Source organism: Gastrolobium bilobum, unplaced genomic scaffold (genome assembly GCF_033153095.1).
Source record: "Gastrolobium bilobum isolate Gb01-03AN ecotype WA unplaced genomic scaffold, APGP_CSIRO_Gbil_v1 utg19567, whole genome shotgun sequence".
NCBI lineage: Eukaryota > Viridiplantae > Streptophyta > Magnoliopsida > Fabales > Fabaceae > Gastrolobium > Gastrolobium bilobum.
The window spans coordinates 88,991-108,052 of record NW_026897080.1 but is presented as its reverse complement, the minus strand read 5'-3'; the positions used below and the strand labels follow the sequence as shown (position 1 = coordinate 108,052).

The window sequence follows — 19,062 nt, the reverse complement described above, 5'->3', positions numbered from 1 at the left end:
GGGGAGAGGTTATACTTACTACAAGCATCATGATGTGTTTGTTGGATTCATGTAATTATTTTAATTTATATAATATGGATTTATTTGTTTGGATATGATGAAATATAATGTATTTAGTTTGAGCATTTTGCTTTTGAAAGTGACTTAAATGCAGATTGTATGAGTTTTGTCGTGATTCATGGTTCTGTTTGAACGTTGAAATTATGATTTTTGGTTTAACAACATAATTTGAATATTTTGTAAAGTTGATTCATGGTTCTGTTTGGAAGTTAAAAATTAACAGGCCAACGGGCTAGGTCAAGCCATTTCTTTTTTAATAAACGGGACAAGTCAGGCTAACAATTATACTCGTACTAGGCTTGGGCCAGGCTAAATTGAAATTTTTTGGCATAAGCTTGGATTTTTCGGGGCAAAGTTTGGCCCAGCCCAGCCTACTTTCACCCCTATGTAACCCTACTTATATATATATATATATATATATATATATATATATATATATATATATATAGGCTTATCATTTCTTAAGCTGCCGGAGATAAAGTTATTCCCGGCTACTAAATCATAAACGTACAAAGATAGATCAATGGTGATAAAGGAAGAGAGAGAAAAGTGGAATCATAACAATTCAAAGGTGAATCAATATATATAAGAAAATAAATAATCAAAACGACGTAGTTTTGGGGTGGCCGGAGATAAATTTATCTCAAGCAGTTTGAGAAATATTTTTCCCTATATATATATATATATATATATATATATATATATATATATATATATATATATATATATGCTCTAACCTGGAGATATTCTGATTCAACTTCCTCCGGTCACCTTGTTCTTGGAATACGGCTCAAAGGCTATTTATTGGAACAACAGGTGCATTGAACTTTGCTACCGAAAGAATGATGCGACTAATCCTCATTCGAAGAGAGAGACACATCTTATGTACCCTAAATTTTTTTCAAAAATTTGCTTGAGAGAGAGTTTAAATCCTTGACCTAAGGAACCCTTGCAAACTCAATTATTAACTAAGCTACCCTTGGTTAATAAATTGATATTTTTTGTTGTAGTCAATAAATTGATATTAATTACTATATAGTTTAATTTCAATCTATTATCAATATATAATCGTAAACTGTTGTTAATCATATTTAATAAAAAATTATTAGTGTTTCTGGCTTTTCAAGTATTTGTCAGAACCAAAATTTCCCCTTTTATTGATGTTAACGCAAGGCGAAGTGATTAATGATATATCATAATTCCTAACTAATAATTAAATAATCTGCATTTACTCCATTAACAGGTCAATATATGATTTCACAAAATAATAAAAAATACTTAAAATAAATTAAAAAACATATTAATGTGAAACAGTTTATATTGAACAGATAAAAATTAAATTCATTATTTGATGAAATAATAATAGACAAAATTAATAACTTAAATAACCCTATATATTTTTGAGATGACTATTCTACCCTTGAATGTGTGCCTTAGTTGGTAAGTCTCGCGAATCTCTAGTTCACCGACGTGGCATTACGATAGCTGCCAGATTCCACAGTACATGGCTCGTTGCATAGGATTCGTATCCAACACAAATCGAAGCTTCATACTCAACGGCTACATTTTCCCACAAAGTAATTGCCCCATTATTCCGAAATAAACGACAAGAATATCCACTTTTTCTAACACACTTATTTTTTTCCTTTTCAGCAGACCGTTGCTGTTCTTCTCTCCTTAAACCCCCAAAAGCATTATTCTCGTTCACTCTGCCACTTCGCCATGACGGTCGCGAGCGCCAAGAGGCTCATGAAGCTCACTGTGTCACTTCTCCGTTTAGGCTTCAACTCCTCCAAATGGTACACCTTCTTTTCACTCATTGAGGAAAAACAAAAGTTACTTTCTTTTTATGCTTCATTTTCTTGGGGTCGCCAAACGGGGAAGCGTTTTGGAGTCCAAATTCATTTTTATTGTCGTTTTGCAGCAAAACGGCAGCGAAGATGGCTGTGGCGAGGATCAAGCTGCTGAGGAACAAGAGGGAGGTGGTGGTTAGGCAGATGAGAAGAGACATTGCTCTTCTTCTCCGTTCTGGTCAAGATGCCACGGCTCGTATCAGGGTAATTTCATTTATTCTCTTTTTTTTTTCTCTTTTGAAAGTAAAAACTGAGACTTTACGTTGTTGATTCAGAATACACAGTTATTGTAGTTTTTATTATTGTTGCTGTGTTGTGCTATTTAATTGTGCCTAGATAGAAAGGGAATTAGATGGTTATGTTTACTCTGTAGAACAGAGGTGAACGTGCTCTTCGTGAGTGTTAGATTTTAATTGATGATAGTTACAGACTTTGAGGGAATGAAGGAATGCAGCTATTTTTAATTGATGGTTGAAAACTGAAAAAATTGTTAAGCTTATTGCTTGGTCAAATTTCTTGGAATTCTACAATATAGCTGTCTCGGGCATTTGGAGGCTAAATGTAATTTTCCAATTGTTTACGGAAAATTATTCTTAAATAATAACCTTTCATGTTATGAAGGATGAGTGTGTGAAATTTTGTCTAATGTAAATGTTAAATATCATCAGGACCCAAGAATTGATTGTAATCCATGTGTCAACTACACATGGGAGGTTCTATTATATAACTAACCAAATGAGATATACAAAGAGATGTACATGATGTGGGACTTCTAAATCACTATTTACAACACTCCCCCTCAAGCTAGAGCATATAGATCATATGCACCAAGCTTGTTACATATGTGATCTATCCTAGGCCCTCTCAATGACACAGTGAATGCATTAGCTAGTTGATCATTTGAATTGACAAAACTAGTGACTATATCTGTGGTTTTTCTCTAACGAAATGATAGTCTATCTCAATGTGCTTAGTCCTTTCATGAAACACTGGATTGGAAGCAATATGCAAAACAACTTGATTATCACAAATGAGAGATGTTGGGCCATTGTCTCCAAACTTGAGTTCCTTCAGTAGTTGTTTTAACCAGATGAGTTCATATGTGGCTATGGCCATGGAGACCCAGAGGTGGATCTTCTATCAATGGGGGAACTTGCCCAATCACCATCTGAGTATCCCACAACTCTGGTATGACCTTTGTTTTTATAGAGGAGACCTTGTCTGAAGCAGTCTTGATGTACTTGAGGATACAGATCACTGCATTTCAGTGATCTTCTTCACTAGGAGAATTCAAGAACTGACTTACTGCACTGACTATAAAGGAGATATCTTTCTGGATTTGAAAATAGCTCCCACTGATTTGGCAGAAGCTTGACATTTGAATCCATAGGGGTATCGACGAGCTTAGCATTTAATAGAGTTATCTCCTCAAGAATGTCCATAGTATATTTTCTCTGTGATACAGTCTTTGGATTTGGCCACTTCTATCCCTAAAAAATATCGGAATCTTCCAAGTTCCTTTGTCTGAAAATGATGGCAAAGATGTTGTTTGACCTGATTTATGCCATGATCATTTCCTGTAATGAGAATTCATCGACATATACCTCCAAATAAATAGAACTTGAATCAAAGTGATTATAAAATACTGAGTGATCATCCTCACTTCGAGTCATGCCAAACTACTTTTGTTAGGCTCTGGATACCATGTTAAATATCAGGACCCAAGAGGTATTGACTGTAACCCATGTGTTAACTACACATACATAGGAGGTTTCATTATATAACTAACCATATGAGAGATACAAAGAGATGTACATGTTGTGGGTCTTCTAAACCACTATTTACAACAGTAAAGATTCACGGGCATTGGTTCAATAGTATAATTTAATCTCTGTACTTTCGAGGAGGTGTGAGATGTGAAAGTAGAATTTTTTTTTTACCTTGAGACTGATGGCATGGTGATGTTACTAATGTATAAGATCCCATTTTTCTTTTTGAAGTTAGGTGAGGGCTTTTAATGGTTTATATTATACTCTAACAGAAATTGACGAACGTGACAGTTTCCTAAAAAATTTTTACTTGGCGGACACGCAGATTAGGATTTCTCTTGTTAGGCTCTGGATACCATGTTAAATATCAGGACCCAAAAGGTATTGACTGTAATCCATGTGTCAACTACTCATAGGAGGTTCCATTATATAACTAACCAATGAGAGATACAAAGAGATGTACATGTTGTGGGACCTCTAAACCACTATTTACAATAGTAAAGATTCACGGGCATTGGTTCAATAGTATAATTTAATCTCTGTACTTTCGAGGAGGTGTGAGATGTGAAAATAGAGTTTTTTTTTTTTTTACCTTGAGAGTGGTGGCATGGTGATGTTACTGATGTATAAGATCCCATTTTTCTTTTTGAAGTTGGGATGTCTATTTTGTGAATTTCAGCTAAAGATCTTTGTTGCTTTGTAGGTCGAGCACGTGATGAGAGAACAGAATATTTTGGCTGCAAATGAGTTCATTGAGCTCTTCTGTGAATTAGTTGTGTCCAGACTCTCAATCATTGCAAAGCAAAGGTGAAGTATTGGGGAACTCATTTTTCCATTATAAAGTATTACTTGAAATTCGTATTGGGGAACTCATTTTTCCATTATAAAGTATTACTTGAAATTCTGATGCTTCCAATTTATTCCAGGGAGTGTCCAGCAGATCTGAAAGAAGGAATTTGTAGCTTAATATTTGCAGCCCCTAGATGCTCTGAAATTCCGGAACTTGTTGCACTTAAGAATATCTTCGAGAAGAAATATGGGAAAGATTTTGTATCTGCAGCTACTGATCTTAGACCTAGCTGTGGTGTAAATCGCCAGGTTAGCCTTTTCCTGACTGCAATTTTGCTTGTATATGCTTACGAATAAGCCTTTTGGATTTGGTGCTTGCTTAAACTACTAAACTTCTATTAATTCTCAAAAGTATTCATATTAGTGCTTGTGAATTGCAATGTCTTTTAGTTGATTGACAAGCTCTCAGTACGAACACCTCCTGGTGAAGTAAAGTTGAAAGTGTTGAAGGAAATAGCTAAGGAATATCAAATTGATTGGGATACTGCAGAGTCAGAGAAAGAACTTCTCAAGCCTCCGGAAGAGCTAATAGTATGTTTTCTGTCTCTTGATTTCTCGCCATTTGCTATAGTATATTCTCTGTCTCTTTTTTCTTGTGCTTTGCCTCAGTTTATTTTATAACTTGGCTCTTCTCTCTCATCAGGAAGGGCCATGCACTTTTGTCAGTGCCAGCAGCTTACCGGTGAAGCCTTTAACAGATGTGTCCACAGAATCAAATAAGCCAGCGACTAGGTGGTGATACACAAATTTATAGTTCTAATCAGATTGATTATACCCTTTTATATGCATTATATTGCTATCTTCTTATTTTCCTAATAGGATTTTCTGGTGATTTATCAGATTATCAGGTGGTGGAAAAAGTGGTGCCATGCATTTCGAAGATTCCAAGTCTGCTGCTGAAGCAGCAGCTGAATCAGCTAAGAAAGCAATTGCTGCTGCAGAAGTTGCTGCTTATATGGCTATGAAGGATTATAATGAAGCCCCTCAACCATACATTTACAATGATAAGTTATATAACTCAGGACTCAACTTTGGGACCCTCCAATCAGATGATCCTGCTAAAATTACCCAGAACATGACTCATAAATCTACAACTGAGGAAAAAATGTACAGGTCACAGAGCTTACCAAGGTATGATCGAATGAACAACAGTGAGGAAACATTGCCTACCCAATTTTGTGGTGGAAAGGAGGATTATAGGAGATACAGCTACCATCCAACTTCTGCACATTCAGATATTAAGTTTGATGAATCAGATTGTGATGAGGAAATTGAAGCAGAAGAACCTCATGTTACTATGCCACCTAAGCGGCTTCCACCAGCTGTACCTTCATCTCTGGCTAAACAGGATGGCAGCTTTCGTGTTCATCCCAAATTGCCAGATTATGATGAACTTGCTGCCCGCTTTGATGCACTCAAATTCAGAAAGTCACATTCCTGAACCCACTTGAGCAACTGTTTACCAATCTGTTCTATGTAATTCATTTATATATGCATATAAGAATGGTATATTATTTTGTCATATAGAGAGAGAGAGACTAAGAATGTCATTATTGAATGCTGCTATACTTTGGTATTTAATGTAAGGTTCTGCCTCCGCGTTATAAGTGTACCTAGTATACTATACTTTGGTATTTAAAGTAAGGTTCTGCCTCCGCGTTATATTTGTACCTAGTATACAAAATTGTATCAACTTTTTTATTAACTTGATTCTCAATAATATTGCAACTTTCTGATAATCTACATGATTGGCGAGTCTGGAACGCTGAAAATATAATGAAAGTTATCATAATCTGAATTTGTATATATGGAACATAAATTTGTATACCACGTGCATCCAACAATTCATAATCTATTTATGCAACAATTCATAAATTTGTATACACGAGCTATGTATAGCTCTTGTTGTATATATACCTCACGAAAGCATTCCAACTAATAATATTAGGGTAAAATACAAAGCAATTTCAGACTTTATCTTCATTTAATTTACTCCTAAAATGAATAATTATAATTTCATCACATTGAATCTCTCTCCCAAGCACACGCATTTATGTATAAAGTAAAGATATTTGTCTCACACCTAGAAAGGCCTACAAGGGCAAAATGATGAGAGCCCCTTCTCTTAGTCTCACATTGGTTGCCTATACAATTAATGTGGAGTTTATAAAGCCTTGGACACTTCCATCTTTAAGCTAGCTTTTGGGGTGGTGATCTCAAGGTTCGTAACAATTGGTGCTTTCGTTGAGAGTTCAGGCCACAGAAAGGGCTACCTATAGGCTGGTGTCTTTGGGCACTAAATACTGATAGGTGAGTGAAGCCGCCCCAAAGGGAAGAAAGGGCTACTGTCGGGTCAGTGTCGATAGAGTGAAAGCCGCCGTAGACGTCGGCCTTTAAAGGGGTGGCAATGTTACAAGTCTCACATTGGTTGCCTATACAATTAATGTGGAGTTTATAACTTTGAGCTAGCTTTTGGAGTGGTGATCTCAAGGTTAGAAACACCTCCTCTTAACCATTATTGAAGAATCTCCCTTATCTATATATTCTGACATTGAAGAGTCACCTATTGCATACTAATTCTACTTCTTGTTACGTTGTTGAAATATAGGGCCGCCATACCTAACAATTCTTTCTGATTCTAGGCCTTCGCATGAGGCCCACTTGCAGTGACCCTCTCATTGAGCTTGGATTCATAAAATCATTGTTATATTGATATTACTTTATCTTTTCGAGGAAACAAATCCATTTCATTACACGCAGTTCACAAACTATTCTTGAATTTTTTGAATGTTTATTCAAACTTATTTGTTTAAATGAACAAACAAGGTCACACTTCATGCCTCCTATTTTCCTTTTCACCTTCTCTTTCTTTTTGTATTTAATATGGTTATAGGACCAGGCGTTTTGAGTGTCTAAAATTGTATCTTGGGATGCAACATCTTAGACTTAGAGGCAGGGTCCCTGTACCTTAGCTACCTGTTACGTTCGATGGGCTCCAGCCTCCATGAAATAATATTTAGTTTTCTTTTTTATATGAATTTAATATTTCTTATATTGTAAGAGATAATTTTATCTTATACATAAAGATTTATGGGGCCTATTTTTTTGTCTTTCTTCTCTTCATATGACCCTACATATTGTCTCACATACTTTTATGTGTATATATCTTGGAATCGAAAGAATAAATCATCTTCTGTATATTAAAATTACATAACTCAATGTAAGAGTTATATATATATATATATGTACACAACCGATCTTAACTAGGAACGAATAACAGAGGATTAAAGCTAAGTCTAACTACTTAGTTAACTGACATAACAAACTAACTAAATCTGTTATAACAAATTAACAGATTCAATTACTCCCTCTATCGTGATTTGTGGCATGTGTCTTTTCTATCATATGGGCCAAATTGTTTGGGCTTGGACCAGTAATGTGATCTGGTGAGACCCCTCCGCAAGCTGGACCAAGGATATTGACGAGGCCCAGCTTGGAGATAGCATTGATGAAGACTGAAGAAGGAAGAGATCTTGGTAAAAACATCAGCAACTTGATGGATAGAAGAAACATGGAGAAGTTTTATCAAGCCAGAACGAACTTTGTCTCTGGTGATATGGCAATCGATCTCGATGTGCTTGGAGCGTTCATGGAAAGTAGCATTTTGTGCAAGATATAAAGCAGACCGGTTGTCACAATAGACAGAAGCAGGAACATCCCAAGGTAAATGAAGGTCCTGGAATAAGTATTGAAACCATTGCAACTCACAAGTAAGGCTAGCAAGAGCTCGATACTCTGCTTCAGAAGAAGATCGGGAGACAGTGGATTGTTTCTTTGAGCGCCATGCAACTGGAGAATGACCAAGAAATACACAAAATTCGGTGACTGATCTTCTAGTAAGGGGGCAACAAGCCCAGTCAGAATCAGACAAGGCACGTATGCATAGAGGTGCATATGAGGAATAGAACAAGCCTTTAGCAGGAGCATCCTTTAAATAACGCAAAACACGATGAGCAGCAGTGAGATGAATGTCAAGTGGAGCTGCAACAAATTGACTCAGATGATGGACAGCATACGAAATATCTGGTCGTGTGGTTGTGAGGTACAACAAACGTCCAATCAACCAGCGATATACAGAAGGATCTGAGAGAGGAGAACTGTCCGATGAACTGTTGTTCGGGATTGGGACCATGGGTGTGGATACCGGTTTTGCAGCAAGGAGCCCAGCATCAGATAAAAGCTCCAAAGTGTATTTGCATAGGTTCAAAAGGATCCCAGATTGAGAGCGTGCGACCTCTAATCCAAGAAAATAGCGAAGAATCCCAAGGTCCTTGATACGAAAATTATCATGAAGAAAGGCTTTTACACGAAGAATCTCAGTCATGCAAGTGCCAGACAGAACCACATCATCTACATAAACCAGTAACACAGTGAAGGAAGAGGCAGTGGAGAGGGTAAACATGGAGTGATCAGCTTGTGCCTGAACATAACCAAGAGATAAAAGTGCAGAAGATAGCTTTGCATGCCATTGACGGCTGGCCTGTTTGAGACCATATAATTATTTTTGCAACTTACAAACAAGATTGCCAGAAGAAGAAAGACCAGAGGGAAGATCCATGTACACCTCCTCATTAAGATCACCATGCAAGAAAACATTGTCAATATCCAGCTGTTCAAGGAACCAACCTTTAATGGAGGCAACATCAAGTAATGTGCGCACGGTGGTGAGTTTAGCAACAGGAGAAAAAGTGTCAAAATGACCCCTTTGCAACAAGACGTGCTTTATATCTTTCAATGGAACCATTGGAATGATATTTAATTTTAAAAACCCATCGGCAGCCAATTTTTTTCTTGCCAGGAGGAAAGGTGACCAAGCTCCAAGTATTATTGAGTTTCAGTGCAGCTAATTCCTTGTCTATGGCTTGTTGCCACTGAGGAGATTTTACAGCTTGTGTGTAGGTACGAGGCTCAACAAAGGTACATGAATTCAGACAAAAATGATGATAAGAAGAAGTACATTTGTCATAAGAAAGTACAGTGGATAAGGAATACCTGGAAAGGGAATGATCAACCGAAAGAGGATTGGTAGTTGTGGAGAGCCCAACATGATAGTCACTGAGGTAATTTGGAGGAAACAGTGCACGTGAGGAACGTCTAGGAAGAGCATGTGGGTCTGTTTGTGTTGCTGGAATAGGGATGTCAGATGACGTAGTGGTAGGTGAGGTGAGTGGGGTTGGATGGTTATGTGGCAGATTTTGGATGCTTATGCTACGCATCCACATTACAAACACACCGCACCAAATTTAGCCCAAAAGCTCGATAAACAATTTTCCTTGGCTTCAAAGAAGGCACCAAAGGGTATCTCTTATATGATCTCACTTCAAGGAACTTCTTTATATCTCGTAATGTTGTTTTCTACGAAGACAAATTCCCTTTTCATGATGACCATACAGATGTACCTAACATAGCCCATCTCCCACCACAATGCTTACCATATAGCCAGAAGCAACACCATCATGTCCCTTTTATGATACACATGCCACAAATACAAACACAGCCACACTAACCTTAATCCAAAGCCAGCCACGTTATGATACACCTGTCCCCAATGCAGACCAAGTCACTCCCACCTTAATCCCAAAAGGGACATGATGGTGTTGATGTCTGGCTATATGGTAAGCATTATGGTGGGAGATGGGCTATGTTAGGTACATCTGTATAGTCATCATGAAAAGGGAAATTGTCTTCGTAGAAAATAACATTACGAGATATAAAGAAGTTCCTTGAAGTGAGATCATATAAGAGATACCCTTTGGTGCCTTTTTTGAAGCCAATGAAAATTGCTTTTCGAGCTTTTGGGCTAAATTTGGTGCGGTGTATTTGTAATGTGGATGCATAGCATAAGCATCCAAAAACTCGAAGGTGAGTCAAGGATGGTGGGGTACTATATAGTTTGTGGCATGGGGTGCTGTTGGCAAGAAGTGGGGTACAAAGTCTGTTGATGACATATGCAGCATGAAGAACTGCATAATTCCAGAATTGGAGAGGAAGATTGGCTTGAAATAAAAAGGCTCTTGCAACATTCAGCAGATGTTGGTGTTTTCTCTCTACCAAACCGTTCTGCTGGGGAGTTTCTACACAGGATGTTTGATGAACAATCCCCTTCTGTTTGTAGAAGTCATGCATGACAAATTCTGAGCCATTGTCACTGCGAATTATCTTTGGAGTGGTATTGAATTGGGTTTGAACAAAGGTAATGAAATCACGAATGTGTTGACGTGCCTCACTTTTATTTTTCATTAGAAAAATCCATGTGTAACGTGAGAATTCATCAACCAATGTAAGAAAGAAACGATGCCCATTTATTGATATTGTGGAAAAGGGTCCCCAAATGTCTGTGTGGACCAAATCAAAGATCCTATATGTTTGACTATTACTGGAAGGAAAAGGAAACTTTCGCTGCTTAGCTAGATGACATATATCATAGGGTTTTACATGGGCAGAAGGAATAAAAGGAAATTACAATGACATTTTGTGTAGGACAACTTCAGATAGATGGCCAAGTCTTCTATGCCATAATATGGGTGTGCTTACTGCATTGGTAGCAGTGGTGTGACAGCTTTTGAGTTGTGGACTTTGAGCTACTTCATTGACTATCATGTATAGGCCATTTCTCCTTTCAGCTATACCAATCATCTTCTGGGATTGGATCTGTTTAATGAAGCAAAATTCAGCAGCAAAGGTAAGTGAACAATTGAGTGTAGTTATAAGGTATGTAGCAGAAACCAGATTAACATTGAATTGTGGCACATAGAGTGTATCATAGAGAATGAGTGTGGGTGTTAACTGAATTACTCCTCAATAGTGTGCAATGACATGAAATCCATTAGGTAAGTATATGGACAAAGGTTGAATTTTACGAATAGATGTGAAATCCTTAATGGAGTGAGCAAAGTGGTTTGTTGCACCTGTATCCACGATCCATTGTGAATTTGATGTACCTTTGGCTGTGCTGATATTTGAAACTTGAACCAAATTACTGGCATGTGCTTGAGTTACATTGGACTGTTCTTCTGGATTAGACCTTTGCAACAACTCCATTAGGTGTTGATATTCATGTTGACTTATGTGCTTATGAGGTTCTGATGAAACAGAATGTTCTTGAAGGGAATCAGCATCATGAATCTGAGAGGAGGTAGTAAGTGCAGTCTGTGGAGTTTGGGATCTGTTGTAGGTACGATAGCCTGGTGGGAATCCGTGTAATTGGTAACACGATTCAATAGTATGGTTACTCCTACCACAATGAGTACATACGCGGTTAGGTTGATTTCCACCATTATAGTACCTTCCACTATTGCTGCGGCCTCTGCCCCTTCCACCATTGTTGTATCTTCCTCCATTATTGAATCTTCCTCCATAAGACATATCTCCTCTTCGGTAATTGCCTGTTGGAGCATTTGTAACAGTGAAAGCATGTGAAGTTTTGGTTTCAAGAGCATGACTCTCAGATTGAAATTGTCTCTCCTGTTGAGAGACCAAGGAAAAAGCTCGATTAACACTTGGCAAAGGACTTATAAGCATGATTTGGGATCGAACAGGGGCAAATTGTTCTTTCAATCCCTTCAAGAATCGAATGACTTGTTCTTGTTCACGATATTCACGAACTCTGGAAATTGCTCCACAAACACATGGCATAGGACAGGAACAAATAGGAAGCGGTTTGAGATTCTCCAGTTCATCCCAAACCGTTTTGAGTTGAGTATAGTATTGACTTACTGATTCATCTCCTTGTTGCAATCGGTAAGCTTCCTCCATCAGATCTGAAACTCTAAACACATCTGCTTGAGAAAACCTTTCTCGCAGATCTAACCAAACATCACGAGCAAGTTCTATCCACAGGATTGACTTCACTATGGATTCAGAAATAGATCTGTGCAGCCAAGCCATGACCATTGTGTCACATCGTTGCCAAGCTGCATAAGCAGGATCATCAAGATCTGGAGGAATAATGCTTCTATTTACAAAATCGATCGTACTCTTGGAAATCAAAGCCACTGTCATTCCGCGAGCCCAGGAGTGATAATTTCCTCCATCCAATGGTGGTGTTACCAGAATCAAGGATGGACTTTCACTCAGGTGTAAAAAGAAAGGATGAGAAGGATTTGTGTTGAAATCAGGGTTCATGACAAGATTAGCCATGGAAACAGGAAGAAAAAGGTGTTTGAATCAAGGTTTTTGAAGAGAAAAATTCTGAAGCAGAGCATCAGAGCTATGGTAGCTCTGATACCATCTTGGAATTGAAAGAATAAATCATCTTCTGCATATTAAAATTACATAACTCAATGTAAGAGTTATATATATATGTACACAACCGGTCTTAACTAGGAACGAATAACAGAGGATTAAAGCTAAGTCTAACTACTTAGTTAACTGACATAACAAACTAACTAAATCTGTTATAACAAATTAACAGATTCAATTACTCCCTCTATCGTGATCTGTGGCATGTGTCTTTTCTATCATATGGGCCAAATTGTTTGGGCTTGGACCAGTAATGTGATTTGGTGAGAATATAGAAGATAATTTTATCTTCTTCAACATTAGAAACATCAAATTCTTTTTATATATACAATAATATTTAGTTTATGAGGTACACATGTATGTAATCAGTGGATTATATTATTTGTTAGGATAATGAACCAGGACATATTTGGTAATTAGGTGCATAATTTCAGTTATTTAATTAAACTCAAGGTTAACATGCTTTTTAATAAACCATAGGAATCTTTCAAAGAAGGCAATTTTGTTCGAGCCGGGAATATCATATCATGATGGAGCTAGCTTTTCCAAAGAAGAATTTTTACATTCAGAATGTCTTGAACCCAAAACTTTGCTTAAACGGAATCAAACATGTATCACTTGAACCAATTCTTTTTTATTCAAGGTTAGCATGTTGACGAGTCCCACCTTTGTTACATATGCAATTTAGAATAATAATATTTATTTTGGTTTGTATAAGAGAATAATATAAATAATTAAAAATGCCCTCACCTAATACCTTAAGGTTTTGGATTGAAGTGGTTCTTTACATGGTATCAGAGCTTTAGTGACCATAAAGTCAAGAGTTCGATCTTCATTGCCTCCGACTTTTGAGTGGAATTAAAATAAATACAAGATAAAACGAAAAACATTGGGCCTGTATAATATCCACACTTCAAGCCCAAAGGGCTCTTGTGTGAAAGGATATGTCAGAAAATAATATAAATCATTAAAAAAAACTCTCACTCGATACCTTAAAATTTTGGTGGTTCTTTACAGTTTGAATAATGATTATTTGGTTTATCATGTTACACGATCATAATTCATACTATTCTTTATGGGTTTTATAAGAGTTATGTTGTAGGAAAAGTGATTGTGTAATGTTATAGAGATTCGTTTTGCGTATCGTAGTTTTTTTTTTTTTGCTTCAAAAAGTGTGGGCCCCACAAAATGTTGTGTGTGTAAGAAACTTTCTTGTGTCATATTAAATGATAAATGCAAACCTCATTCTTTATTTATTATTATTTTTACATATGTGTGGTTTTTTTTTTTTTTTTTTGAAGAGACTAACGATTGTGTTTAGCAAATCGTTTGCAGTACAAGTTCTGGGAAACGAAAAATGGTTCCCAGCAGTGCATAAATTTATAGAGCAAAAACTTGTGCTAAAAATGATTTTATATGTTAATATTGCTTGTTATTTGTAATTTGTTTTTGTGCTTTGGTAGTAAAAGAGTTCCTCGCGACAATTCACTAATCATTAATATTGTGGGTAAAAACCTAGATATAAGTAGAAACGTGCCTTGCACTCAAAAACCTTAGCTATTTTAGTATAATAAGTTGGCGGCTACCTCATCAGCTTCAAAGTCTCTATCAACAAGGAGGAGGGTATTCATGTTCGGTCCTGCTTCAACTTCGAATTCTCCTATGTTAACAAGAATAAAAGATTTACCCTATTTTAATTTAGAAATAGCTACGTGGATTAATTAAAGCACAATAGAAGCATCAAGAAGGAATCTTTTGACCTCTCTCTCTTTTTTTTGTATAAAAAAGGACGGCTTTGTCGCCTAAATCCTTCAACTTTTGTTTAGGAATAAACTTTTGTAGCGCCTCGTTTAGATTCATAACTAGGATTACCCGCCTAAAGATCTATTATTTTTCTATATGTACAAAAGATTATTTCATCGGTTTGTAACTACCAAAAAAGTTAGAGAAAATGGACTTATGGACAGCTAGCAATTATTTAAAAAAAAAAAACTATGGTCACAGTACTCATATGTGCCCTGCTCTAGTTATATATTGGCAGCGAGTAACCAAAGCATGCATTAACAACTTACACTTAGCTTCATATTGAATTATCAGTCTGTGACACTATGGCTAAGAGATTGTTGCATATGTTGTTTATTTTCCTAGCCACATTTTTGGCCATGGTTGGATCAAGTTTGAATATGGAACCAGTAGTACCTGCAGTTTACATCTTTGGAGACTCGACTCTTGATGTTGGTACCAACAATTTCTTGCCCAATTCAACATCCAGGGCAGATATGAAATTTTATGGGATTGATTTTCCTTTCTCAAAGCCAACTGGGAGGTTTAGCAATGGATATAACACTGCTGACAGAATTGGTAACTTTTCTATGATCATCATAACGCCAAATTTTATGACTTAATAATTAAAGCATACACACTTCAGTGAAACAAAAAATATGGGTGTTTCATATATGCCAGTTTAAACATTATTCTAAATGCTAATTCCGTTACTATTGTTGTTTTTGCTCTTCAGTGAACTTACTAGGATACAGTGAGAGCCCACCACCATTTCTTTACCTTGTCCAAAATGATACAGAACATTTCAACAGCGAAATTCTTAAAGGTGTCAATTTTGCTTCCGGTGGATCAGGACTTCTGCACGATACAGGAAAAAGACCCTACGTAAGATCTCTGTCTCGCTCTGTTACTTCTACCTCGTAGCTCATAACAAAGAAGAAAATATATTATTTTAACATGGAAATATTAAACATTATGTTAAGTAGATTTGCTTCTTTTAATTCCAAAATAAGCTTTCTAAACTTGGATCACCGTATCTCGTGTCTTCTGTTCCGCTTTAATATATTTTTTATAGGATCCTATTGTCACTATATTAATTATTGATTAAGTTGTAAGAAAAAAATTTCCCCATAGTTCTAGGAATGAAAAAAAAAAAAAATTATCTTGAAAGAGCCATCCATATATGTGCTCGAATGGATTAGATCATTTAATCAATAAATCGGTACTAGCACTTATTACTTTTCCTATTAATATTTTATATTTTTACTGGTTCCGATTAAGATTGTTCAAAGAGTTTGATTTTAATCCACGGTAAAATTTAATTTTGTTATTATTCTGTTATATGTTACCACTGACTAAAAGCGTTTGACTTAATCCTAATTACTTGAAGGATAAACCTTTTAATAATGTAACAACCTATACAATAATGGTGTAATTTTGAGTCAAACGACGTGTCAAAAGCTTATAATATAGTCTCAAATTAGTTTATTATATCTAATAAAATAGAACAGACTCAAGTTTTTAAAAATATCTTTTTAAAAAGTAAGTCATAGGCTTTCATTTTCAAAGTTCTGTTAAGCCTACATACTGTCCTATATCTTATAATTTATTTTAAATAAAATAAATAAAATTATTATTTTAATGATTTTGAATTATAAAGTAATATTAGTTTAAGGAAAAAATATTTCAGCTTTTGTTGCAGAAAATATTTATCTATTACACTTACATAAAAGTGAATAGGTCCTATTATGAAGAGAAGAAAAAGAAAAATTAATGTGACGGATAAATATTTTCTGCAGCAAAAGCTGAAATATTAAAACCCTATTTTAATTATTGAATGTCTAATATGCTTAAACAGACTAATAGATTTAACACAAAGCTAATAAATCAAATAGTCCTAAAATATTTTACACAAACCTAACATATTTAAGTCAAACTTTTTTTTTTTTTGAAATATTCTAATCGGTTCATTGCTTCGCAACTAATCCGATTCGAGGCGAGTCCAGGATTAAGGCTTTAAATCCCTTCCAAAGATGGTACTAAGGAGATTCGAACACATGCTCTCATCCCCCACCACCTTCACCTTCTTAGCTCCCATGCGCCAACTGATCTACCACCATTTGGTTATTTAAGTCAAACTCTAACTCGACCTATTTACATCTCGGATGATTTTACAAGCTAAATCCTTGTTCAAATAGTACTGACAAAAACACTAATAATTGATCAGAAAATAACATCAATAATAAACATCCTAAATTTTCTAAAAAATATTTACCGGTAACGGGGTTTGTTTTTGTTTTTGTTGGTCAACACTAGTAATGGAATTGAAATGGCTATATATATTTGCAAATTTCTGGCAAACCAAACTAAAATAACTATTTGTGTTAAAACAGACGCATGTTATACCTATGGGAGAACAAATCCAACAGTTCACAACCGTTCACGACAATATCTCACAATATCTGAATGGCACTGGAGAGGATAGAATTAATAAATCTCTGTTCCTTATAAGTGTGGGAAGCAACGATATATTAGAGTTCTTTTTGTATAATGCGAGTAATTCCAACAATATCACGCTGGAGTTGCAGGATTTACTCACCTCTCTAATGATTATTTACCAAACCCATCTCGAGGTTTGTCACTTCATGCTTCCTTTTTTTTTTTTTCTTTCTTTTTTACTGAATATAGTTATTGATACGTAAGAAACAATATTTATTTACCTTTTTATATTTTCCTACATTACAGAGTCTAATCAACCTTGGAGCTAGAAAATTTGCTATAATAAGTGTTCCTCCTCTGGGTTGCGTCCCAATCCTGCGTGCCAATGCAAGTGCTCCTTGTGTGGTCGAGGTTAATGTGGTTGCTAAACTCTTCTACGTAGCAGCGTATGGTTTACTGCTAAATTTGAGCTCAGAGTTCCCAGACATGAAGTACTCCCTTGGAAATGCATTTGATATTACATTAACCATGATAGACAACCCTGCTCCATTTCGTAAGTTTTTTTCTACTTATCCTAGGGGAAAAAAAAAAAGAGTTTATATTTTACACATCACTCATCATATTACTTTAGACCAGCAGAATATTATAAGAAAATTTATAAATAAATGACGCAGGATATTCTTATATCATTGTAAGAATCATAAGTTTTATATCAAATATAAATATTTCTTATATCTAACAGCTCAAATATTTAATAAATTAAAATTGTTAAATATAAATAAGATCAACAATCAAAATTAAGAGTGTAATTCACATCACGCGGACATAATTTTTTTAAAAATAATGTTACTAACAAGTAGAGTACGTGTGAAAAAAAAAAAAATGAACCGAATTGAAATCTGAATGATGTAAACTGCACCACAAGAATAATTTTATATTATATATCTAACACTTTGTCTTGTTTGTGTGAAGGTTTGGAAGACGCAAGATCAGCTTGCTGCGGAAATCAAACACTGGTTGACGGGCTCCCGTCAGGAATCCCTTGCAGCCCTGATGCTGAATTATGTGAAAAGCGCAATCGATTCCTGTTTTGGGACCAGTTCCATCCCACGGAGTATACCTCCAAGCTAGTTGCACTCAGTCTCTATAGTGGTGGAAGTGAATATGTAACACCCACGAATTTCAGTCTACTGGTTCAACCATGATGATTGATGACCCATTAGTTTTCTTCACCAATTGGACTTTATTATCCAAAGCTCAGTACCCAATCAATAAACATTGAAGACATAAATATGTAAATAAATTGCAAGTTTGAGTCATCAAAGGACTCGAGCTCATTACCTCCCCTGCTTAGTTTATCAACAGTTTTAATTAAGCTTGTTCTATATGTTTATAAGGCCGCGAGGTCAAGTTTGTTATATTTATTTATTATCAATTATGGATAAATAAGAAATTGATTGGTATAATGGACCAATCTGGATGTTTAAGCCCAATTGCCAATGAGACCAGCAACAAAATGGCGAGAAGAAGACTTGCCCATTTCAAGGACTTCATTATGGGCTGATGGGAAGTAGATCCATAAGAATTGTTAATTCTGTTTACTGTTTTTTTTTTTTTTTTTTAATTACTTGATAAGTCAAATTACAACATAACAAACTATGAAATATAAATAGTCAAGTGGGCCTATAAAAGAGGGCATGAATCGTTTCAGTAACCCTTCCAACTCTTCTTCTTTCTCTCTCTCTCTCTAACACTCTTTTCTTGCTTTCTCACTTATCTGTAGTTCTGCTCTTGTTACAATTAGTGTGAAAAGATGGAATGTAAAATCAAGGGCATAGCATAGCTTTCAGGATACATATTATAAATAATATTTAAATTTAAATCGAGATATTAGAGGTGAAAATGGGCTGGGCAGGGCCGAGCTTTGTCCTGAAAAGTCCAAGCTTGTGCCAAAAAATTTCAATTTGGCCTGGCCCGAGCCTAGTACGAGTCTAACTGTTAGTCTGACT

General features: G+C 35.8%; 4 protein-coding genes across 4 annotated transcripts; 2 read left to right on the top strand and 2 right to left on the bottom strand.

Moving 5' to 3' along the window:
- Window positions 1-1,782: 1,782 nt before the first annotated feature.
- LOC133303961 (uncharacterized) lies at window positions 1,783-6,125 on the top strand. Its single transcript, XM_061503933.1, has 7 exons — window positions 1,783-1,859; window positions 1,985-2,117; window positions 4,386-4,489; window positions 4,609-4,780; window positions 4,922-5,062; window positions 5,175-5,266; window positions 5,393-6,125. Exons 1-7 carry the CDS (start codon window positions 1,783-1,785, stop codon window positions 5,970-5,972), a joined length of 1,299 nt encoding a protein of 432 aa, XP_061359917.1. The 3' UTR covers window positions 5,973-6,125.
- Window positions 6,126-7,901: 1,776 nt separating this feature from the next.
- LOC133303952 (uncharacterized mitochondrial protein AtMg00810-like) lies at window positions 7,902-9,335 on the bottom strand. Its single transcript, XM_061503924.1, has 2 exons — window positions 9,111-9,335; window positions 7,902-9,011 (listed from the first exon to the last, which is right to left on the bottom strand). Exons 1-2 carry the CDS (start codon window positions 9,333-9,335, stop codon window positions 7,902-7,904), a joined length of 1,335 nt encoding a protein of 444 aa, XP_061359908.1.
- Window positions 9,336-11,389: 2,054 nt separating this feature from the next.
- On the bottom strand, window positions 11,390-12,730 carry LOC133303951 (uncharacterized). Its single transcript, XM_061503923.1, has one exon. It carries the CDS (start codon window positions 12,728-12,730, stop codon window positions 11,390-11,392), a length of 1,341 nt encoding a protein of 446 aa, XP_061359907.1.
- A 2,210-nt stretch (window positions 12,731-14,940) lies between these two features.
- On the top strand, window positions 14,941-18,258 carry LOC133303943 (GDSL esterase/lipase At5g37690-like). The gene is made up of 5 exons (XM_061503915.1): window positions 14,941-15,193; window positions 15,351-15,499; window positions 17,008-17,247; window positions 17,360-17,606; window positions 18,026-18,258. The coding sequence occupies exons 1-5, from the start codon at window positions 14,941-14,943 to the stop codon at window positions 18,256-18,258; spliced, it is 1,122 nt and encodes a 373-aa protein (XP_061359899.1).
- Window positions 18,259-19,062: the final 804 nt, after the last annotated feature.